At 45.4% G+C, this 24,740-nt stretch overlaps 1 protein-coding gene across 10 annotated transcripts in view; it reads left to right on the top strand.

The window, feature by feature from the left end:
- Positions 1 to 24,740, top strand: part of KATNIP (katanin interacting protein) — a 223,100-nt gene that overhangs the window by 88,596 nt on the left and 109,764 nt on the right. For 8 of the 10 annotated variants that reach the window (XM_073215370.1, XM_036992475.2, XM_036992477.2 and 5 more), the window contains 3 exons: positions 1,475 to 1,572; positions 12,644 to 12,775; positions 17,115 to 17,243. In XM_073215370.1, the coding sequence (XP_073071471.1) occupies positions 1,475 to 1,572; positions 12,644 to 12,775; positions 17,115 to 17,243 (359 nt within the window). Of the gene's footprint in view, positions 1 to 1,474; positions 1,634 to 12,643; positions 12,776 to 17,114; positions 17,244 to 24,740 lie in introns of all 10 variants that reach the window. The other 2 variants (XM_073215371.1, XM_036992479.2) reach the window with 1 other exon arrangement.

Below are 24,740 nucleotides of genomic sequence, written 5' to 3'. Positions count from 1 at the left end.
CAGCACAGACCTGGTTAACCTACACAGGTTAACCACACACTTGTCCAGAAAGAGAGAATGAAAGGGAGAAAAATAAAAATCCTTTTTTATTCCTTTTTTAAAGTAGTCCTGGCCTCCATTTCCCCAGGGCAGAGGTGGCCAGAGCAGTAAATTCCTGGCTTTTACATTTCCCATTTGCCAGGAATTTAAGGAAATGTCTAGGGTAATTTTAATTCTGCCTCACTTTCTCTTGATATATATTAACTTCAGTACCTAACCCCTGTGTGATATTTAATTTTGCTGTTTGTTCATTTCTGAATTTAATCCATACTCTGCATACTTTAAATGGATTTCATGTGTCCTGTAATAAAAGCATAGAAAGTCTGTGAAGCATAGAAAATAGAATAGAAAGCATACAACCCAGTGGCTGGCCCAATACAAAAGTGATTTGGTGGCCCAGTGAATGAAATGGCACAGCACATGGAGTCAGGTCCCAGTTTGGTCATGTTACTTTGAGGAAGCCATTTAAAATGGGACTAATAAGGGTGCCTATCCCTAGGGTGCCAGAGTGCCCTTGAAGGCAGGCTGCTTTGTTGAGGCTAGTGTGCTACCAAGTTACAAGAAGAGGATTTAGAATGAGGCAGAGCTAGGTTTGAGCCCTGTTCTGCAACTTTCTGGCTTTGAGACATCTGGTAATTGGGTCCTCTCTGACCCTCAGTTTCCTCTTCTGTAAAATGGGAGTAATTATGACCACCTTGCAGGCTTGCCAGGAAGATTAAATGATATAAGAATTGTAAAAGGTCTAGCACACAGTAATCTTGATGGCCTCACAGCTTTGGTAAGATCCCAAGACGTTAATAGACAGTTACAGTCAAAACAACAAGGAGATAAAAGGAGAAAGTGATGTCCCAAAGACTTCCCCTCTGGGAGCCACTGCAATTCACCATGGAGTTTAGCATGAGGTTCCTCACCCTCAGGGCAAAGAGGGAAATGGGGTGACTTTTCTAGCTTTCATGGAGGATGATCTGGGCAGACCCTCTGCTAGTTAGGAGAATCCAGCCTTTCCTGGTCAGGTTTCAGGGAGGTACAAGTAACAGGAGCCTCTGGCAACACCAGCTATACATTTACTCATTCAACAGATCTCTCTCTCTTTTATACAAATGCTAGGCTGTGGTGCACACTGCCCCATACCCTGCTTCTGTTATCACAGGGATTGTCCCTTTTGTATATAGTAGACCTGCCCAATTCAGCTCTACAGTATATACCTATTATTCCGTAACACAGAGGTGCTGTGACTTACTACCCATTCCCTTTACACTGGGCACTTAGCTTGTTTCCTAATGCTTTGACACTACAAATGGTACTAGAGTGACTAGCCCCACATACAAAACTTTGGGTTCACTGATACACATTTTAGCTGGAAGTCATGCATCTACTGTCATGTGAGTTTGTTATTGGTGCCTTACCAAGTGTCCTGCCTTCATCTCTGGTACAGATAGTGGACGAAGAGCCCTGTCTCGAGAAGCTGAAGAAGCTTTAAGACGCAATTCATGGACAGCCCCCAGCAAAGCCCAGCGCCGAGGATGGCACCAGGTCTGTAAACACTGGGCAGCATCAAGACGATGGCCCCAGCTCACACTTAAGAACAAGCAGGGTTAGTGTTTGTGGAAACAGTATGAGAGCGTTCAGAATCCCCATGGGCAGTGGGTGGGTCTGGCCAGGCACTGCCGTGGTGCCCTCTCTGCTCGTAGCACTGGCCTCTGGAGAGTGAAGGGCCCTTGGGACCCCCCAGCCCACTCTGCAGTGTGCTCCCTTCAGGATGGGGCCACCCCAGGCCCTCTCGAGAGTGTCATAGGTCACTCTCATAGCCCTGTCATGCTGATTCATTCTGAGGTGAGGCTTAAGCAATGGTATGTGTGTATATATACTTTTAATCCTGTATTCACCAAGAATGGGCAGTACTCCCCTATAATGTTTTGCAGTGTACATTATGCATGGGTCTATAGTAAATACTTTCATATACTTTGTTAGCCCATCTCTGTAATAACCCTGTAGGTCCACAAGTATCCTCACTGTGCCACTGAAGAAACTGAGCCCCAGAGAAGTAAGGTGACTTGCTCAGAGTCACACAGCTATTAAGGGAGGAGGGTAGGCTGCAGTTTGAACCCTGGGCCTGTGACTCTAAACCCAGAGATCTAGCTCTCTGCAGGAGCATTTGAGGGTCTGTGACTAAAGGGGGAGGGTGTTCCTGCCTGCTGACTCCCAAAGCCTTATCTTTGCAGAGGAGCAAGTCCTATAGGGCACACAGCCTAGAGGCCTCCTTTGTCCCCAGCAATGAATGTTAATTTCTCATTAATGAGGCCTTTCTCCACTTCCCATTTTAGATGGTCCTTCTAGTTGTTTTGAGTGCATTCTATTATCAGGAGCCATATTTGCATCTTAGACTGTGACTTAATGGCTGGCCCCAGAGTCTCAATTTAAAAAACTTGGCCTAAGATTAATTAGCATCCCTCCCCAGTCTCTCCCTGTGGTCCCACACTTCACAGGGCCTAATCATGGCTAATTTTCTGGCTTCCTGATGCCATGAAGGCTGTAATTGTCCTTCTGCCCTGTATCAGTCATGGGTCTGTCAGTGCCTAACAATAGAGACCACTAAAGCTATTTTAATTAGAAATTAATGTAAAACAGGAAATCAGGTACTTACAAAATCCTTGGACTGGCGAAAGGATGGGCTCTGAGCTGGGCGTCCAGGAATGGCACCCCGCATCCTAGCATGGCCTGCCAAGAAAGCTGCTCCTTGTGCACTGTGGGGAGGGGAGGGATCAGCATCAGGACTGTGTCACCTTCGCTGTGACTCAGGGATCAGCAAACCACCGCCACAAGCATTGGCCTCACTGTCCTGTGCGTGCTATAGCAACACTGCAGAGGGACACCCTGCCCATAGCCTGTCCAACCACAGTGGGATGTTAAAAACCCTCCAGTGCCACCACTGGCTTAGAGCAGAAACAGCTGGCATTTGTCCCCTCCCATCCACCTCATTTCTGCTTCCCCTCCCTCATATGAGGCCCTCTGCTCACCCACACCTAAGTCGCATCCAGAACCCCGGCTGAAAGGGGGCCTGGAGTACACAGTGTCTGTCTTTCCCACCTCTTACTGAACAGAAAGGCACCCTAGAAAGAGAGCAGAGTGGGGCCTGGGGTTCAGCCCATCCCCTGCCACTATCACATCGACTGCTCCATCCACATGAAGCCCTTTGGGGATCACCCCTCAGAGATAGACAAACCATATAGACTAGAGTATTCAGAAGTGGTGAGTGAACTAGAAGCCACATCATGAAAGAAATCACCCTCTAATTTAACAGATATTTATTACCATGGGCCAGGCGCAGAGCAAGGCTCTGGAGATAAAAGCAGAAAGTCCAGTCAGGCTCGGTTCCTCCTGTGAAGACATAGGAACTGCCTAACCTGGAGAAGGCACAACCACCATTTTCCAATGCAGAGGACAGGCCTGGTAGATTCCAAAAGTTAACAGCTTGAAGCCGAGGGCCAAACTTGCCCCCAGATAATGTTTTTTGTATTCACACAGTTTTAAAAAAAAACTTTGTCGCTTGCTAACATTTAAATGCAAAAGATTTTTTATGTTTTCTAAAAGCTAGATTCCTACTTTCCTGGACCCCACATTGGGCTGCCCTCTGGTAAGGCATCCAGTAGTGTGAGCCAAGTAGTGGTTGCCTCCTATAGACAGAGCACAAGCCCTCCTGTTTACCACAGTCCCCACCTTTACAGCCCCAGTGCTGAGGCCAAGTGTTAGTTGGGGTTTGTTATCATCTTCTGGCTACAGCTTCTCTTACACCCAGAAGGCTTCCCACCTTTCCATTTCCCACGTGGCTCATTGGGGCATTTGAACCAGGGGCCCCTAGAGGGAAGAAGGAAATGGGCTTTGAAGTTAGACAAACTACTCACTACCTGTGTGCCTGGAGCTGGCAGTGTGACCTCTCTCAGCTTTGCGCTCATCATCAGTAAAACCTCCCAAGGCGGCTGGGAAGAATGTGCGCACAGCGTGCATCACAGGTGGTCCTTCAGGGGGGTCTATCTGCTGCTTCATGTAGTAGCACCTGGTGGCAGGTGACAGACAAGTCCAAAAGAATGGTTGAGAGTACAGATTCAGGAACCCAGCGGCCTGGGCTCACAGCTGTGGCTCCACCACTTATGTCCCATCCTTTATAAGCTACTTAGACTTACTGAGGTGCCTGCTTTCTTCTCTGTAAGTGGGGCTGACAACTGTGCCTGCCTCAGTGGGGTAGTTAATGGGGATTGAAGGGGCCAGTCTGTAGAGTGCTGCTGGCAGTGCCCGGCATGGAGGAAGCAGCCGGTAAATGGTAGCCACTATTATAATCAGTAGAGGGCACATGCCAAGGGTGGCTCTTCCCTCTAACGTGTCCCTTCTCTTAGTCCTTCGTTCATTCTGTGACCACTTCCTGAGCACCTTCACAGTTTTGGATACTTGCAGGTGCTGGGGTCAAAGCAGATAGCCCCTGCACTCCTGGAGTTCATGTTCATGGGAGGTGGGTGGGGAGGCAAAGGACCCAAAGCCAGCAAGCAGATAAACAAGCCCTGTGCAGGGGAGAGAAGAAGGGGGTGAGATGGACAGTGTCTGGGCAGAGAGTTACCCTAGAGAGGTAAAGTTTCCTGGGAACCACATCTGAACTGACACCTGAAGATGAAACAGAGCAGCCCTGGGTGGGTCTGGCAGGAGCCTCCCAGTGGAGGGCATGTGGAGGCAATGGGAAGTGGGGTCAGGGCAAAAAGAGGCTTGGGTGACCATTGGTCTCACTGCCCCAGGCTCCCACTCCAAGTGTGCTCACTGCCTCCCCGGTTTTGTCAGCTTGCTCTCAGAACATTCTTAGTGTCAACAGCAGGTCCGTGGAAGGTAAGGGCTACGCAGAGCAAAGAACACTGCCCCCAGTGTACAGAGGGCTGGTGCAGGGCTCAGGGATCACACAGGGCCTGGAAGGCCCGGGGAAGAAGCTAGATTTCATTTTAAATGTGAGGAAACCGCAGAACATTTTCAGCAGGAGAGTTACATGTTGGGCTCATGTCTAGGAAAGACTTCCCACTGCCAAGTACTGTGGGGGGACCAGGGGAGGCTTCGAGGCAGAGCTCCCTGTGAGCCTGCCTACCTCTGCCTTTTTCTTTCTAGCAACCTTCCCCAGCCCCCGGGCTCACAGCTGTTTCCTGCCTGCAACTTCCCCTGTCCACCTCAGCTTCTTCCATGTCACAGTGTTTCACTCCCTCAGTATTTGTTCATTGAAATTTTCTTTTCCAGGAAATCTTTCTCCCAGCCTGGTCTGCTTATCAGCCTGGACGGGACGCCCACTTCTGCCCTGCTAGGCTCTGACTGCAGGTGGAGGCCAGGTCAGACAAGTCTAATCCTGCCTGCTGAAGAGCTGCACCTTGAGCAGGGACTGGGTCCCCTAGCCTCTCATCTCAAGGAGGCTGCAAGAGGACAGGACATAGACTCATGTGCCAACTGCGCTATTATTGTCAGAAGGAAGAGGAACTGGACTGGCTTCCTTTGGCCCCGAGAAGTGGAGTTAAATAGAAAATTTCTCCGTGGTAGAAAGTATGTGAACAGATTTGGGGTGCATAGAATAGGGAGGAAGATAGTCTCGCTATCCTCACCCTTTTGGATGGGCTCCACTATCCTTGGAGGCAGCCAGGGGCAGGCAGAGTGGTCAAAGAAGCAGATCTGCAGTGGCCAGTGGTGGCCAATTCTCAAAAGCCACCGTATCAGAAGAGGAACCACAGTCCTGTGCCAGTCCTGGGGTTTCTCTTGCACAGCTGTGCACAGCAGGAGGGACAGGCAGGGCCACTGTCACTGGGTATATTTACAGGTGAACAGGGTCACAGCAGTCACAATGCACAGTGAGCCAGCCCTGCGGTTACAGCCTGCTCCCAGCCTGCACCGCATCCTCCCTGTCACCTCCCTACATTCTTCAGCTTATCTTGCCAGTTTTTCTGAGTGTCCCCCTAACCTCTCTTGAGTCACCCATCCCCTTTCCACTGACCAAGCCTTTGCCTCTTTCTCTCTTAGAAGAAAAGTAATTTCCTTTCTTAGGGTCTTGCCCAGCAGCTAGGATGTACTTTGGGGTAAGCTGCTGCTGACGGAAGAGGCTGCCTCAGGTCCACAGACCAGAGGATCCCTGGGCCAGAAAGTCACAGAGTCATCCAAATGCAGGCAGAGAGGCTGACCAGCTCCACCTGTAAGAGCCTTCCCAGGACTCTCCATTTTGGGGGGAACCAGGGAGGTGAATGGCAATGCCGTTTAGGGCCTCCAAGCTGCCACCTTCACTGTGGAGCGGGCTGGGGTGATAAATGGGCTCTTGCTGGTACTGTCCTTCCCCCCCCACTACTTCTCAGCCTTAGATCTTTCTGCTGCTCTCAGTGGATTAAGATTTATGGCTTCCTCAGCCTTGTAATACTTGGGTGGACAGCGGCCTAATCAACAGAGCCGTCGTTTACCAAAATGCTGTCAGATTTGATGAACGTCAGTGGCTCTTAGCATTAAATTGGTAGTGAAGGGATTGGCCTTCCAGCAATTTACTGTGGAGGGGGGCGCTTTCCTTAAAGGCTTGGAAAGCAAGTTCCTTGCAGTTACTAAAGCAAAGGCTTTGCTTTCCTTCTACAGCCGTGTCCAGGGTTTCCTGTTGTGGATGAGGTAGCATGAGCTCCTCCTGGGAAGCTCACAAGTGAAAATGTGAAGCATGGGGAGCCTTTCTCTTTGTTTTCCTCTTTCTGAGTTTTGAAAAGCTCTGCAGGTAGGACAATAAATGAAACGACCCATAAAGCACTGGCCTTTGCAGTGACCTTGCACCACACAGACTGTCAGAGTGTCCAGTGCGGTTATTTTGTAAGAGATCAGACAAATCCGGGAAGAACACATCAAATAAGGTAGATTTACTCCCCACCTCAAACCTGTCTTTGTCAGTATCTTTGGAATTCTCCCACCTTTGGAGGGAGTGAGTTACATACTGCACAGCCTGCGCAACCACACAGGGCAGCCCCCCAGCCTTGTTCTTTTTGTTCCAATTGACAATCAGCATTAATGCACACCCCGCAGAACACTTGGCTAAGAGGGGTGGCAGATACACACAAATAGCTCTGGGCATGACACTGGGCTGAGTACAAAACAAGCTAGACTTGGGCTGGCAAACTGGAATGTGGGTGTTTGGGTGTTTAACTCTTGTCCTGGTGTATGCTTGATACTGCAAGAGTCTACCCAGATCTGGCTGCTGCAAGTAGGCAGAAGACAGCAGCCACTTAGAAACGCCCACTCTGGATAAAGGAGTGTGCCAACTGGGGAGCCAGCCAAGAGCTCAAGCATCATCCTTGCAAGGGCATGAAGGTAGGAAGCAGAGAGCAGGCTTTTTCTGGGGGCTAGAACCTGCCAGCCTTGTGCTCCTCTTTAGGAGGTGGGTGTCCTCATATGGGTGGGGCTGCTCCACCTTGTCCCAGCTGTGGCAGAGGCACTCCCCTGGGGCTGGGGCGGGAGAGCAGGCCAGGTGGAGGGACTATTTATTCCCCTCTCTGGCACCCACTCAGCATTTAGGAACTCTGGGCCATGTTAATTTTGTCACATATTGCTTCATATACATGTTCTGTTAGGTGTGCTGTGTGAACTCCTTGAGGCTAGAGCACTGTTTTTTAAAATATTTTTTTTATCTTGACATGTTACCTAAACTTTGTATGCAGTCAGTACTTGGCAAGGACTTCCAAATTAAGTCTCTTAATGCATCCCCACCACAAACCTGTCTCCTGATATATTGACCAAGGTGAGCAGTTGTGCAAAGCTCTTGGGAAGGAAGGGTGATATTTCGGGGGAAAGGGAGAATGGGAAAGCTGCAGAAGAGAGACACACCTGGGCTTTCCTCCTTGACACTGGAACTCTTTCTCTTACTCATAATTCAGATCAGACTAACAGAGCTACATTAATCTCAACTCTCTTACTTGCTAGTGGGAAGTTCCCCAAATGGGATTCAGGCATGGCTGGATCCTGGTGCTCAGGCAGTGTAGTAGGGCTTGTTGTCTATCTGTCAACTCTGTTTCCTCATGTTGCCCTGCATGATACAAAATGGCCACCAGCATCTCCCAGCTTAGATTCTTTCACCCTGCTATTGCATCTCTGGTTCCCCTGAACCAATCAATCACTAATCACCAGTCATCTAATGCTCAGATGGGAAGACCTGGGTCATATGCCCCACCTACCCATGGACTCAGTTCCACATGAACACTTGAATTGGGGTCAGAGAGGGGAAGGATTTCCTAAAAGAAAACAGGGTGCTTATATCAGAAGACATGGGAATATGTGCTGGGCAGGCAGAAACCATAGCACCCACCACAATACCTCAGATATCTCACACTACTCCAACTTTAATGTGTGCATAGATCACCTGGGGTCTTGTCAAAATGTAGGTTCTGATTCCTAGGTCTGAAATGGGGCTTGAAATTCTACATTTCTTACAAATTCCCAGGAGAAGCCAGTGCTGCTGCTCCTTGGATCACACATGGAGTAGCAAGGCCCTAGGCCAAGCCCTTCCTTTGCAAATAAAGGAACAGAAACTGACTAGGGGCCAGACTGCATCCCAGGCATGGACCCCATGCCTAGTGGTCCTCCCTCCCTCCTCCTCTCTTGTACTGTTGCAGCATTTAGATGCACTGAATGGTTTCTGGGGAGGAAAAAGGAATTCACTCTTCCCTGGGAGTAACATGGGAAGTCCATCTCAGAGGAACCTCAAAGCCTTTACAAGCTTCATCCTGGCCTGAGACAGGAAAGCCTCCATGAGTCTCCTGGCCTGAAAGCCCCAGGTTTTCTTTGCCCTGCATAGCACTTACCCTCCACGGACCTGCTGTTGACACTAAGAATGTTCTGAGAGCAAGCTGACAACCTGGGAGGCAGTGAGCGCACTTGGAGTGGGAGCCTGGGGCAGCGAGACCAATGGTCAAAAGGGAGGTGGAGTGAAATGCATGGCTCCAGAAACCGCAAAGCCTACTCTGAGTCTGGGGGGCAGCACTGGGTGACAGGACCTCCTGCAGAAGGAGAAGTCTCCTGGAGCTGCTCCCTTTTGTACCCCTGCTTCTTCCCTGTTTTCTGACAGGAGTTCCCTGCCTGCTCCTTACACTCTCTCTCCAAGGTCTCTGCCTGTAAAATGATCTATAGCTGAGTCCCTGCCCTTTTTGAATGTTAGATATCCTCAAGAAATTCTTTAATTTCCTTCTGTTCTCCCCAGAGGCCATTGTAGCCTGGGCTGGACACATTTATTCTTCACAGGCCTGCTGAGGGCAGTAAGGCCTGGTGGTTTAGAACTGGGGTCCGTCAGCAAACTATAGCTCTTGGCCAAATCTGTTTTGCGACAGCCTGTTTTTGTAAATAAAGTGTATTTGGGTCCTAGCCACGCCCTTTTTTTAGGCATTATCCATGGCTGCTTTCCGACTGCAGTGAGACAGTTAAAATTGTGATGGAAACCATATGGCTGACAAAGCCTAAAATGTTTACTCCATACAGGGAATGTTGGCCCATCTCTGGTTTAGAACAAGGCCCCTGGAGCCACCCTGCTGGGGTTCGAATCTAAGCTTTGCGGCTTCCTAGCTGTGTGACCTTAGGCATGTGGCTCGCAGCCTCATGCCTCAGTTTCTCCATGGGTCGGTCTGCATTCAGTGACACGGCTCATGGTGTGGAGGTGGGGGTGGGGGTGGGGGTGGTGAGTTCTGGCCTCACTACTGGGAGACCCACGGGACAGTAGGTGATGGCATCCTATTTTCATTGTCAGAATAATACCTAAGCCCACTCAGCTTCTGGGGAAGCTGAGTCCTACAGGATAAAGGCTTCTAGGGCTGAGGGATGAGGGGAAATGTGTGGTTTGAGGCGTTATCCCTCAGCTGGATAATAGGTGCCATGTACTTGGCTTCGTGGGCCTCTTTCTTCTCATAGTAGTAACAGGGCCGCAGTAGGGCACAGTGCAGAGCGAAACATTTAATGGGGCCATCTCTCTCAGATTTGTGCATGCACAGGGCTCTTTAAATGTTGCTGCCTGGGCACCTGGCTTGTGCCACCCTGGTCCCAGCCAACTCTGACTCCAGCACTGGAACAGGTGGCAGTTTCTTTGCTTGACTGATGCAGTGGGCTTGCTTCTAGGGGCCACGGTGGATGAAACATACACCTGTGGGCCAGTTGCCCCCTGTGTAAAGTTGGTGCCATGTGAGGTGCATGGCACAGTCCCATTGCACTGTGTATCATGCCAAGAGCTCAGCTTATATCACTGTGAGTCATTCTCATGGCTGTTCCTGACAAAGGTGTTGTTAGTGCTACATTAATAGATATGGAAACTGGTGCTCAGGGGGCTTATGTGACTTGCTCACAGTTGTACAGGGAATAAGCAAAAGAGTTCTAGGAATCAAATTGAACCAGTCTACCTGAGTTTAGAACCCAGGCCCTTCACCATTCATGGCAGCTCTAATACAACCACAAAAGATGACTGGTGCCCAAAGGAGAGTTAGCAACTAGGATTCTGCTTGGCCTCATATAACAGACACTGGACCATGGGGGCTACAGACTTGTTGTTTTCCTGTCACATAAACGAGGCATTTGGAGGTAGCCAGGCTGGTGGGACACATAGCTCATGCCCCCCAGGACTCAGGTTCCTTCTGTTTTTCCAGTCTTAAAATATGGCTTTCTTCCTTATTGCAGGATAGCTGCTCTGAAACAAATATCATATCCACATTTCATCAAGAAGAAGGGTAGATGGATAAAGGGCAAAAATTCTGTGTCACTGAGTGAGTCTTGCTTAGCAGGAAAATAGCAGCTTCCTCAGCAGCAACTTCCACAGACTTTCAGCCACTCACATGTGGTTCACACAGCCATTCTGAGCTGCAAGGGCTCCTAGCGATGTGACTGTCTTAAAGGGGCATGTTGCTGCTTCAGCAGAGTCAGGGTTGTCTTAGTAAGGATGGAGGGGGCAGCAGATAGCTTTTGGGTAGGCAGAGAGTATCTCCAAAGCTAAGTAGGATTTGGATAGATGGAGAAGATTTGGGAGAATTGCCTTAATGTTGGAAGAACAGCACGAGCAAAGGCAGAGAGGTGGGAGAGTTTAGGGCACAAGAAGGGTCAGGACTCTGTCACAAATCACAGAAATCCTATTCACATTGGCTTAAGTGAAAAAGAAGGTTTCAGTGGGTCTTGCTTCAGGCATGGCTGGCTCCAGGGGTTCTGAACAAGCCCCTCAGGACTCTGCCTGAGTCTCTCAGCTCTCTTTATTTTGTCTTGGGGCAGGATGGTTCCCAGAAGCTCCTGGCATAACTCCCTTTAGCTTTGTACCCCTGCAGGAAGAGCATACCTTCTCCCCGCAGCTCTAGCAGGAATCCTGGGCTACTCTCATTGGCTGTCTTAGGCCATTCCCACCCCTGAACCAGCTGACCAGGGTGTGTGAAATGGTCTGACTAGCCAGGCCCAAGTCACATCTCTACCTCTGGGCCACACGTGGACTGAGCTTAAGGGAGGGAGGAAAATGAGGGAGGTGTTTTCAGAAGGATGGGAATGGATGCTGGACTGACAAACTGCAGCTACTCGGGACACAGGGCACAGTTTTGTGGGGTGTGTGACTATGTGGAGGAAAGGTAGCTTGGGGCCAAATTGTAGGGAACTTTGCATACCAGTATACTGTTGGGAGTATAGGTTTGGCTGCTAAAGCAGGGACACCCAAATAACAGCAGCTAGAACAACATGGCAATTGATGTCTCTCCAACACAGCAGTCAGTGGTGGTGAGTCACCCTGCTCGGAGAGCTCATGGAGGAACCCAGGCACTAGCTCTTCATTGTTCCACCTTCCTCCAGATGTTCAGATGTTGCCCCCTTCCCATAGTCCTTGGTGGCTTATCATCACCTCCACATCCCAGTAGGCAAGACAGGGCTAGTGCCTTCCCTTTATGGGCACAATCTTGAAGATGCACATAACTCTCCCTCCCACCCACTCCTCAGTGGCAAGAACATGTTCATGTGCTCCATGCTAGCTGCAGAGGAAGCTGGGAGCACCACGCACACATCTGGAATCTCAGTGCAAAAGATGGGGAAATGAACACTGGGGGGTAAGCTGTAGTCTGCCATACCAGGCCAAAGAGTAGGTTTCCCAAAGAGTGATCCTAGAAATGCTAGGAGAAAGAGAGGCCCTACCACACACAGCCTCCCAAGCCCCAAAAGTCTGAGAAATGTTCCATGCTATATTTTGTTTTAGGGTATCCATAGTTTGGGGGCAGGAGGAAGAGTATATTAAAGGTCCTGTGAAGGCCTAAGGAAAAAACCCTGGTTTCCTAAACTGATTTGATCACAAAGCCTGATCTGGGACATTAAACCATTACAAAAATTCTACTGGTATGTTATGTCAAACCAAAGAGTTGCTAAAATTTTTGCTGAAAACACCTTGGGCAGTAGGAACTCGTAAAGACTTGAACAGAGGTTGGCCTGTACAAGCTGATGCTAGGCTGGTTTACATCAGGCCGTGACTGCTGTTGTAATAGACATACTACCTTGTAGTCAACCCTGAAGTATGAGTCCCTCTGAGGAATCAAGATGTTCATTGCACTATATCTGAAATGGTCTGAATTTTTGTGTGTAGAAATCTGTGCAGATCAGAACGGAAGCTGGCCCACGGCTGCACATTGAGCCTCCTCTGGACTATTCCGAAGATTTTGAGCCACGTGGGGATGTGACTGTCAAGGCAAAGGATCCTTCTAGAGATCATCCACAGGTAGGAATGGCCTCAGCTCAGTGCCAGAGCAGCTCTTGGGGGCATTTTGTAATAGCGATTACATCCTTTTGTCCTTCACTCATTCATGTGCCTGCATTCCCTCATGCTGCATTCATTTCTCACACTTTAATTAGCATGCAAACCATGTGCTAGGCACTCTGCTAGGTACCCTAGGTCTAGAGGTCAGAAAGTCTGGTATCTGACCTGAAATGGGTAACAGCACACAATCCCTGTACCTTGAGAGGGAGCTGAGAGGTGGGGCAAGACATGGCAGGACCAGTAGGGAGAGTGTCTAGGAAGGCTTCCAAGAGGGAGTGACATTTGTCTAGGTCCTAAAAGTTGAATAAGTATGTGAGGAGCAAGGATGGGTAGGCAGGTAGAGCTGACACTCAGCCTGTCCACACCTGTGTGCGTGCACCTATTGTTAAGTATTTCCCCTGGTGCAACAGAAACCACACATGGAAACACCCAGAGGCCTTGTGTAGCTGTAGCTCAGGGTCCATGGCCATGCAGCCGCTGATGAGATAGATGATAGGGCATTTCAGTCCCCATCCTGGAACTGTCATATCCTTTCTAGTCCTTGGGCCTGCAGTAGTACACCCCAGTCCTCCAGGCAGCAAGCAATGGTTTGGCATCTACTTTTGAGCATCAGGCCCTGTCCTAGGCACCAGAGACACAGAAATGCACAAAACTGATGAGGAGCCTGCAGTAATTTTAGGTATTGATATGTCCTGTGACAAAAACAGACAGGGGAGATAGGGCACTGTGGAGACGGGACAGTGTGGGAGAGAGAGCAACGTTAGACAGGTAGAGAGGGAAGGAAAGCTTCTTGCAGATAGGACAGTTCAGCTGAAACCTGATGGTTAAGAAGGAGCTCGCTTAGCAGCAGGATATGGGAAAAGCATTCCGGCCAGAGGGAACAGCAAGCACAGATTACATGAGGCTGGGCTTGCTCAAGGAGCTCAATGCAGGCAGGGCACGAGCAGGGGGAGCAGAGAACAAGGTAAGGCTGGAGGGGCTGCGAGGCAGACCAGGCAAGGCACAGTGAGCTAGTGTGGGGGTCAGGGAGAGGGCAGGGTGGAGAATTGGATTTTATTCCAAAGGCATCACTTTTATAATTAGAATGGGTGCATGTATCATCTCCATAGTTACATATGAGCAAAATTATTGAGAGGCAGCAGGTCAAAGTCAAGTTCCTCAACCAGTCCCTGCCCTGTTTGCCCAAGCTGCAGATTCCATAGCCTTACCAGAAGGACTGACTCTTATTTCTGTGTGCCTCCTCTGTACTGGAAACCTGCTTTTAGGCCATGAAAATGCCTCATAAAGGCGGGGGAATGTTGTCCAGGAAATAGTCCTCTGGTTGTCATTGCCTGTTTGTGTTTCCTTCTTTGCTCCAAAAAGGACAGGTAAAGAGCAAGGGATCACTGTGTTTTCTGTCCTGACTACACAAGTCTGAATATTGGGAATTTTGTCTTCCTGGGGAAAAAAAAGTCCTTTTCTGTAGAATGACTCAATGATTTTGCCTTCCTATGGATGTTGTCCACAGAAATGGGATTTTACAGTAGGCAAAATTGTGGAACCTTTTACCTTTAACACCCACTTCCCCTCCCCCACCCCCCCACACACTGACATACCCACTTTTGAACCAACCAAGGAGACCCTTACTCAGGATCAGTCTGTGCAAACAGCCATCAGTTTCTGTTAGTTTGGGAGGCTGGTTTGTAGCCAAGTTCAGTCTGTTACAGTCCCAGCCCTGCCCCATGTCCCAGAATGCTTGCGTGCCCTCCAAGCAAGAGGTGTGGCAGTTCCCTCTTCTCCTTTGGCCGTTTGGTACCTCTTCTTAAATGAACACACATTCCTTCCTTTGCAAGCTTCTGGCAATGCTGGCAGCCTGTCCCTCACAAGCTATTAAGCTACATTAGCATTCCTGTATGTGCGTGCTCTGAGCATTGCTCTGCTCCGCCAGCGCTTAATTTTCTCCACTGTGAGTGCTTGATTGTGTTTCTTTCCTTTTCCTCCCCATCTTGAGGGACACTCCGTAGGCTTCACAGTCAATTTCCCCTTGAAGTTATTCTCCTGCAAAGTGAGAGTGAAATGGCAACACAAGTTTTCAGCAAAGGCAGAAGCCTTAAGAGATGCATCTGAACAGGGAAAGAAAAAAGTGTGTGGCTAAATACACTCAGCCACCTCACGCTGTTTGCAAGTGCAGTGCTGAAATGGAGCGAAAGGAAATGCGTGTCCGCATGTGTACTTTTCGTCTGACCTTCGCTGTTGGAACACACTGCCTTTCCGCCTTCAATCATATCCTTAGTGAACTTCAATTTCTTGGCAGCTCTGAGTTCACAGACCTGCACGCTACAGACGTGTTCTGTTGGCCTCCAGCCCGATGACTTGCATGGTGCTTTTGAAAGATGTGAATTACTAGCTGACATTTTAGAGTCAGGAGAGTCCATATGAAAATCTGAATTTGGGGCTTCTCTTAAAAATATAGAAGGTTTGGTTCCACTTCCGCATTCTTACATAACATCAATGGCTGAAGCTTAGGAGCAGCCATCCCCTTAAACAGGTGTGTGTCCCACCATGTCACAGTCTGCACCACAGGTCCCAGGCCCTGTTCTAGACACTGAGGTAAAACAGACAATAAACAAGTGTGTAATATGCCAGCAGGTGTTAGGATTTAACAGAGCAAAAGAGCAGAGAAAGGGGTGGGAGGAAGCCAGGCAGAAACTGCCATGTTACCTGGAAGGGCATGGGCTTCCCTTTGATGAGATGCTAAAACAGAGTTCTCAAGGAAGAGAGGCAATGAGCCATGTGGAGAAGAACATTCCAGGCACAGGGAGCAGCAGGTACAGAGGCCCTGAGGCGGGAGGACAGCAGGGAGGCCAGTGTGGCAGGATCTGAGTGAGCAAAGGGGCCGAGAAGAGGAGGTGAAGCCAGAGAAGTAGGCAAGGTTCAGATGGAGTAGGATTGTAACTCTGAGTTGGAGGGGAAGCCATTGGGGGGTTTTGAGCAGCTTAGCAACTTCAGCGAAAGGAGAATCCCTCCTGCCAGAGAGTTCTGCCAAAGTGCCAGCTCTTGGCCATGCTGGCTTTCCCTGGGCTATGTGTCCAATGGACGATAAGGCTTCATTTAAATGCTGTCAACTCCATTTAAGTATCAGGAGTGAAACAGTGCACATTTTTTTCTATTATAAGGTATCTTTTTCCCCTGATAATGAACAATCAATATAAAGAATTCAACTGATACAAAGAAAATAAAAGTGCTTTCATAATCCCACTGCCCCAGAGATCATTACTGTGACTAGGTAGGTACATAACCACCCAGACTAAAAGGCACATGTATTCGTTATACTCATTATATTCATTATATGTATATATATTAATTATATCCAAGAGGAGATAGTTGATCTGGACTACTCTGGTCCTGGCCTGTTCCCAAAAAGTGGCATTTTCTGAGTTTAGTCACCTTATCCATCCCTGAGAGCATGACAAGTGATGAGACTTGACCACCCTGACATTTCTGGAATGCATTCTCTGAGTTTTTCTTTCCATGGTGTGGATCCTCGAGCAGAGCGAGTTGGAGAGCTGCCCACAATTATGATTCAGTGTTTTAAAGTCATTGTTACTCGCTGACCCAAATGAACAACTAAAGACCTGTCATAACATGTGTGCCGCCAGCAGGTCTCCCACATGAGGACTTTGCTGTAGTCACAGTGACTTGCTCATCTGTGGGCACTGTGTGGGTAGGTAGGCATGCCGTTGTTGGCCAAGCATCCCCAGTGGAACAGCCCACCCACCTCATCCCCAGCAGGGCTCTGCAGCAAATCCCTTCAACCCTTCATTAATTGCAGTGGTGAGACTTAAGAAATAAGGGATCATTTTCAGGCCAGTTCCATTGCTTGGGCATTTGTGCTGTTTAGAATTACCATGTAATAACCTTTGAGTGAGTGCCTTTTTTCTCTTTATTTTTTATTATTTTCACATAAATGGGATTATGCCATACACAGTTTGCTAATTCCACCTTTTTTTCCTCAGCATGCCATGACCATGTCTTTACACTCATACTCACTCAATCATCTGAGCCCAGTGGCTCAGAGCACTGTTTAGGTGGTTGGTGGCCTGACTTGGAATCCTTGCCCACTTCCTAGCTGTGTTCCTGCAATGGCATTGGTAAAGCCAGAATGAGTTTGATCGGATCAGCTTTGGGAGAGTGAGCAGAGAATGACTTAGTAAGGAGTGAGGTGGGAGGCATGGACACCAATAGAGAGAATGAGGACCCAGCCCCTCTTCAGGGATGTATATTGCTTTTACCATGTCCAGTTCTCTCTGTTTGTTTCTAGGATACCAAATCTCCCACCAGCACCACACCCTGTGATTTTAATTTCTCCCTTTTGAATGCACATGGACACCCTGACCTTCCAAGCAGTATGGACAAAGAAAGGATCCTCTTAACTATTCAGGATGTAATGGTAAGATCAACTTTCAGCATCCTAACCGTGAAGGGCCAGGGTCTTTTCCATAGCCAAGCAGCTGGGCCACAGGATAGGCCCCATGAGAGATCCATTTACACCTGGGAAATGACACAGATAACAACAGGATTTGACTTTAACAAAAACCGCTGGCCCACTCACTAGATTTAAAACAATACACAAGGAATTTGACTTAACATTTTTATAATGACTATAAAGGCTCACACTAAATGAGCACTTACCAGGTACCGAGCATTCTGTTCGGTATGTAGCACCCATCCCTGCAAACCCTGTGAGTTGAGTACTAGGTACGTTCATTCTCGTTTTGTAGCTTGAGGAAACTAAGGAATAGAGAAATGATGTTGCTTACCCAGGCCTCAGAGAAGCCCAGACTGAAACCCAGACCCATGACTTCTTATTCCTCGGAATTAACAACCAGAGAATTGCACTGACCTGTTTCGCTTCCAAAAGTGTCCAGCTCTCCATGGGGGCATGGTATGTTGTGAATATTATTGATGCTCTGTCCAGGAGCAAGGTGTTCAGGGGTGGCCATCCATCAGTTATGCTTCGCTGTTTGAAACAATGATCAGGAAGACCTCTCCTCTGCCAAATATCTCCCCAGTGAGCCCATAGCTGGGAACACTGATGAAAAATATTTTTTAAAAATGAAATCCAATGAGGAAACAGCCAAACAAAACCAAACTGAGGGACAGTCTCCCAAACAACTGCCCTGGAATCTTTGAAAATGTCAGTGGCATGAGAGATAGAGAAAGGCTGTTCCAGGTTAAAGAAGAATAAGGAAATACCACAATTATGCCATGTGAGATCCTTGGGGTGGAAGGGGAGGGAGGTTGCTAGAAATTTAAGGATGGTTTTGAGAAATTAACATTTGAAAATTAATTGTATTAAATAACAATATTAAACTGACATTAAATTTTCTGAATTCAGTAATTATTTTGTGGCTATATAAGAGAAGGTCCTTGTTCTCAGATCTTCAAAGAATTGGTGAATGTAGGTGAAAGGCATTTGGGTCATCATTTTACCATCCTATTATGCTATTGTGGTAAATTTTCCATGAGTTTTACATTTTTTCAAAATAAGTTTTTTAAAAGCTAGCACATGAAGGAGGTAAGTTGCTTCAATAGAACTAAACATCAGCAAAGAAGAAAGTGAGAAAGTGGAAAAACAGACCTTGTTTAAAAAGCTCAGTAGGATTGTATTGATGTCAATTTCCTGGTGTGCTAGTGGACTATAGTTAGGTGAGATTTTCCATGGGTGAAACTGGTTGAAGGGTACATGGGATCTCTCTGTATTGTTTCTTACAAATTGCATGTGAAATCTACAGTTACCTCAAAATAAAAACTGAAAAACTAAATCAAAAAAATAAAATGTCCCGGTCCCACCACTCAGAGGTTCTGGTTCGGCTGGGTTTGGGCTCAGGCACAGTTCCTTTTTTTAAGTGCCTGCCCCCCAACCCTACATAATTTGAAGCAATGTTTGAGAACCACAGTTAAAAGGAAAAGACAGAACTGTGGATCTCAATTTTTGATACGCACAAGAATCTCTAAGGATATTTGCTGAAAATGTATATTTTAGGTCTAATTTTTAATCTAACAGAATTTGTATATTGGAGGTAACAGTTTTTAACAGAATTTCCAGCGATTCTGAATCAGAAGGCCTGAAAATTAGAGTCTACTTCAAACAGAAGGAAAGTTTTGGAGATAATTTAGACCTTGTGGCTTGGATTTGGGGGCTAATAAAAGAAATTTAAAATTCAAAGCTAAAATCACTACTACATTATACAAAATTAAGATAACTATAAAGTAAGAAACAAAATGAAACAGCAACAAAAATTCACAGAGGTTCACAAAAGACAGAAAGGGATGGGAAGAGGCTGAGCTCTTATCTTTAAAACCATATCCTGCACTTCTGGAAACTCAGGTAGGAAAGAATATCACTTAAAATAATAAATGAAAGATACAAACCTGTCATAGCTCCTGACAACACCTCCTGTATTACAGATCAATTTTTGTCCAGAATATTGACCATTAATATCAAGAAAAGACTAAATTAATGTTCAACACACTCTTCTAATGAAAAAAAGGAGTATTTATTAGAAATATTTTCTTTTTATTTTTATTAAAGTATCATTGACATATACTCTTGTGAAGGTTTCACAATGTGCTTACTACATTCACCCATATTATCAAGTCCTCTCCACACCCCTTTGCAGTCACTGTCCATCAGTTTAGTAAGATGCCACAGTCACTATTTGCCTTCTTTATGCTACACTGTCTTCCTTGTGACCCCACACACGCATCATAAGACTCCTCAATCCCCTTCTCCCTCCCTTCCCACGCACCCTCCACCATCACTCCCCTTTGGTAACCACTAGTCCCTTCTTGGAGTCTGTGAGTCTGCTGTTGTTTTGTTCCTTCAGTTTTGCTTCATTGTTATACTCCACAAATGAGGGAAATCATTTGGTACTTGTTTTTCTCTGCCTGGCTTATTTCACTGAGCATAGTACCCTCTAGCTCCATCTATGTTGTTGCAAATGGTAGGATTTGCTTCTTTATTAGAAATGTTTTCATAGGAAATTATTTCATTTAGGTTTTTACCTATTGAAAGAGGTGAATTTTAAATAAATAGAAAATTAATTTTGTGTTACTATAGTCAACCCTTGAGCAACACAGGTTTGAAGTATGTGAGTCTGCTCTAAGCAAGTTTTTTTCAGTAAATATGAAGAAAAATTTTTGGAGATTTATAACAATTTGAAAAAAATTTCTTTTCTCTAACTTGCTTTCTTGCAAGAATATAGTGTATAATATGTACAGGATATAAAATATGTGTTAATTGACTATGGATCAGTAAGGCTTCTAGTAAACAGTAGGGTTATTAGTAATTAAGTTTTGGGGAAGTCAAAAGTTACACGTAAATTTTCAACTGCATGGGTTGGGGCATGGTTGGTGCCCTTAAATCCCACATTATTGAAGGCTCAACTATAAATTAAGGCATTATTATATTGAGAAAATGAATATGAACCCTTCATAATTTGGTTTTCCTCACTTTGGCCATAATCAAAATACGTTTTGAATTTGAAAAAAAGCAATCCAGAGATAATAGGGGCATACAGAAGAGGACTTCTTGTTACTTATAAGTTGAAAAAATTATGCTCGAATTCAAGATAAGGGTAGAAATATAGTGATGCATGGAAGAGGGTGTGACCAAAGAGGAGGGCCTGGAACTGTGACTGTAAGGGCCAGCTTCAGCTCATGGGTGTTTCATTGGCCAGCCTGATGTGCTAAGGCTATGATTGTTGCTGTCCTATTTTGTTAGAAAACTTTTATTCTGAGCACGTATCTCTTGTTTGCCTTGATCCTCACCACTCCCTATTGTGTAATACTGAGACTCACATTGCCATTTTATGCTACATTACATCGTCCGAAGATGTTGGAACTTGTCGCTCCTATTTTAGACAGTAAAAGGAACAAATGACTGAGACTTAGCAAGCCTAGAGAGGGTAGTTTGGGCTTTTCCATAAATTCTATGGGGTCTTGGCTAAGTCACACTCTTTTGGAGTCCCCATTCTTCTCCTCTGACAAAGAATAGATTATGTATTTCCTGGACCTATCAACTCTGAAATTGTGAATCCTAGGTAGAGTTTATAGGAAACCTTGTTTCTGATTACCAAGTCCGTTGGAGTATAGGATACATAATAGTTCATGGAGCACCTACTCATCTAAGGACTCTCTGTAGTATATTTGCAAGTTACATATGTAGGGTTTGAAACACCCTTCCTCAACCCCAGATGTAAACCTCATGATAGCAGAGGTGTGCACTCTCTTTGCCTTTCTGTATCTCTGGTCCTTAGAAATTCTGTGCCTGGCACAGAATTTGTTTGCAAATAAATCTTTTTTGAATTGAATGATTGATTGAATCAATGAACAAGGGAGTGTATAAATGCTGATTAGGCACTCTGGCCAGCCTACACAAGCTGAGTTCAGTCATCACATCACTACTGAACACAATTTTCCAAAGTATTTTCCAAACTATGAATCAGGACATGTAATCTGACAAATAAATTTTGTGCTGCTTGGGGTATAGTGGGAATTCTCATACCCCACTCTGACTGATGGAGTTTGAATCCTGAAATACTGTAATTCCTGTCACATAGTATGAGTTATAACAAATAAATTAAATGACATGAGTGAGGCAGTCAGGTTAACAAGCACAGCCCTGGGCCTGGGTATCAAGGCATGGCAGGCAGTGATGAGGATGTAGAGAACAGTCTAGACACAGCTCAGCTGACTGTCATTGCATGGAAACCGGGGTCCAGTGGTCTCAGGCTTTCTAGTTTAAAGAGAAGCCAGGTGCCTGAGTTTTTTTGTGTTTAGTTTCTCTCAATATTTTAATATTGGTAACTAATTCACAATTTTCTGTGAACCAAATAAAAGATATTCCTGGCCTGATTTGGCCTTCAGACCACCAGCTTGCAACATCTGGTTTAGACAATGAAGCTTGGTTGGTGTCTGACAAGAGAGGAGGAAAGGTCTTTCTCTTTCCCAGTGGAACATGAGTTAGCCCCTGGTACCCAGAACCATCAGGGGCATGGTGCCCAGAATGCACCCAGAAATGCCCAACTGGACAGCTCACCCAAAGACAGCCTAGCTGATGGCATTAATCAGGTCCTGGGCATGTGGGTCACACAGCACAAGGCCTTTTGAGTAGGACTAATTCAGAGACAAACATGAATAATTCATGTGGAGCGATGCTGCACAAGTATTAACTGTCTATGAAATACAGGTCCAGAAGCAAGAGATATAGTGATCCTTCTACCCAGTAGAGTGTTCTTATATTTTCAGTCTTGATTTCGAATATAGCAGTTTTAAGGGTATGAATTTTCCTTTGAACACAGCTTTGTCTTTATCCCACAAATTTTACTAAGTATGTAGTGTTTTCACTGTCATTTGTTTCCAATATTTGTGGTTTTAGGACTTTTTCTTTCTTTATTTAGAAGAGTTTTTATAGATGTTCTAAGTAAAAAAGTTCTTTTTGCTTGTCTATTTTTGTTTTTGTTTTCTTGCTACCCTTTTTTGTTAATTTCTAATTTGACTATATTATGATCAGAAACTGACTTGTTTGGTTACTGTTTTTTGGAAGTTTTTGAGGTTTTATTTGTGGTCTACCAGGTCATTTTTATGACTGTCCATGGTATTTCAAAAAAATTATCATTCTCTTTTTGGTACAAGTTTCTCAATATATCTATTAAATCAAGCTATTAGTTGAGTTATTTAACCTGGTGAGTCTTAGACTGTGGTCCCAGACCACCTCTATCAGAATCACCTAGGCTGCTTATTAGAAATCTGAATTCTTTTTTTTTTTTCCTGTGCACTTGGTTTACTCTTTACTCTTTTTTTTTATTAAGGAATCATTGATACACAATCTTATGCTAAGGTTTCACATGAACAACATTGTGCTCACTACATTCCCCCCTGTACACCCCACATACTCCATTACAGCCACTGTCCATCAGCATAGGAAGATGCTGTAAATTGACTACTTGTCTTCTCTGTACTATACTTCCTTCCCCATGTCCCCCCTATATTATGTGCGCTAATCATAATACCCCTCAATCCCCTTATCCCTTCCTTTCCATCTACCCTCCCTAGCCCCTTTCCCTTTGGTAACCACTAGTCCATTCTTGGGTTCTATGAGTCTGCTGTTGTTTTGTTCCTTCAGTTTTTGCTTTGTTGTTATACTCCACAGATGAGTGAAATAATTTGGTACTTGTTTTTCACCACCTGGCTTATTTCACTGAGCATAATACCCTATAGCTCCATCTATGTTGTTGCAAATAGTAGGATTTATTTTCTTCTTATGACTGAGTAATATTCCATTGTATATATATACCACATCTTCTTTATCCATTCATCTACTGCTGGACTCTTAGGTTGCTTCCATGTCTTGGCTATTGTAAATAGTGCTGCGATAAACATAGGGATGCATATGTCTTTTTGAATCTGTGATCCTTTTTCTTAGGGTAAATTCCTAGAAGTGGAATTCCCGGGTCAAATGGTATTTCTACTTTGAGTTTTTGGAGGAACCTCCATATTGCTTTCCACAATGGTTGAACTAATTTATATTCCCACCAGCAGTGTAGGAGGGTTCCCCTTTCTCTGCATCCTTGCCAGCATTTATTGTTGCTTGTCTTTTGAATGTTGGCAATCCTAACTGGTGTGAGGTGATATCTCATTGTGGTTTTAATTTGCATTTCTCTGATGACTAGTGATGTGGAGCATCTTTTCATGTGCTGTTGGCCATCTGAATTTCTTCTTTGGAGATGTGTCTGTTCAGATCCTCTGCCCATTTTTTAATCGGGTTATTTTCTTTTTGGATGTTGAGGCATATGAACTCTTTATATATTTTAGATGTTAACCCCTTATCAGATATGTCATTTATGAATATATTCTCCCATACTGTAGGATGCCTTTTTGTTCTACTGATAGTGTCCTTTGCTGTACAGAAGGTTTTTAGTTTGATATAGTCCCACGTCTTCATTTTTGCTTTTGTTTCCCTTGCTCGAGGAGATGCTTTCAAGAACAAATTGCTCATGTTTATATTCAAGAGATTTTTGCCTATGTTTTCTTCTGAGAGTTTTATGGTTTCATGACTTACATTCAGGTCCTTGATTCATTTCGAGTTTACTTTTGTGTATGGAGGTAGACAGTAATTCAGTTTCATTCTCTTACATGTAGCTGTCCACTTTTGCCAACACCAGTTGATGAAGAGGCTATCATTTTCGATTGTATATCCTTGGCTCCTTTATTGTATGTTAATTTGTCATATGTGTGTGGGTTTATATCAGGGCTGTCTATTCTATTCCATTGATCTATGGCTCTGTTCTTGTGCCAGTACCAAATTGTCTTGATTATTGTGGCTTTGTAGTAGAGCTTGAAGTTGGGGAGCATAATTCCCCTGGCCCCCGCTTTATTGTTCCTTCTAAGGATTGTTTTGGCTACTCAGGGTTTTTTATGATTCCATGTGAATTTTATAACTATTCTAGTTCATTGAAGAATGCCCTTGGTATTTTAATAGGGGTTGCACTGAATCTATAGATTGCTTTAGGCATGATGGCCATTTTGACAATATTAATTCTTCCTACCCAAGAGCATGGGATGTATTTCCATTTATATGTGTCCTCTTTAATTTCTCTCAAGTGTCTTGTAGTTTTCAGGTATAGGTCTTTCACTTCCTTGGTTAGGTTTATTCCTAGGTATTTTATTTCTTTTTGATGCAATTGTGAATGGAGTTGTTTTCCTGATTTCTTTCTCTGCTAGTTCATCATTAGTATATAGGAATGCAACATATTACTGTGTATTAATTTTGTATCCTGCAACTTTGCAGAATTCAGATATTAGTTCTAGTACTTTTGGAGTGGATTATTTAGGGGTTTTCATATACAATATCATGTTATCTGCAAACAGTGACAGTTTAACT

The sequence above is a fragment of the Manis javanica genome, chromosome 10 (assembly GCF_040802235.1).
Source record: "Manis javanica isolate MJ-LG chromosome 10, MJ_LKY, whole genome shotgun sequence".
In the NCBI taxonomy this organism is placed as follows: Eukaryota; Metazoa; Chordata; class Mammalia; order Pholidota; family Manidae; genus Manis; species Manis javanica.
This window is presented reverse-complemented; position numbering and strand designations above follow the sequence as displayed.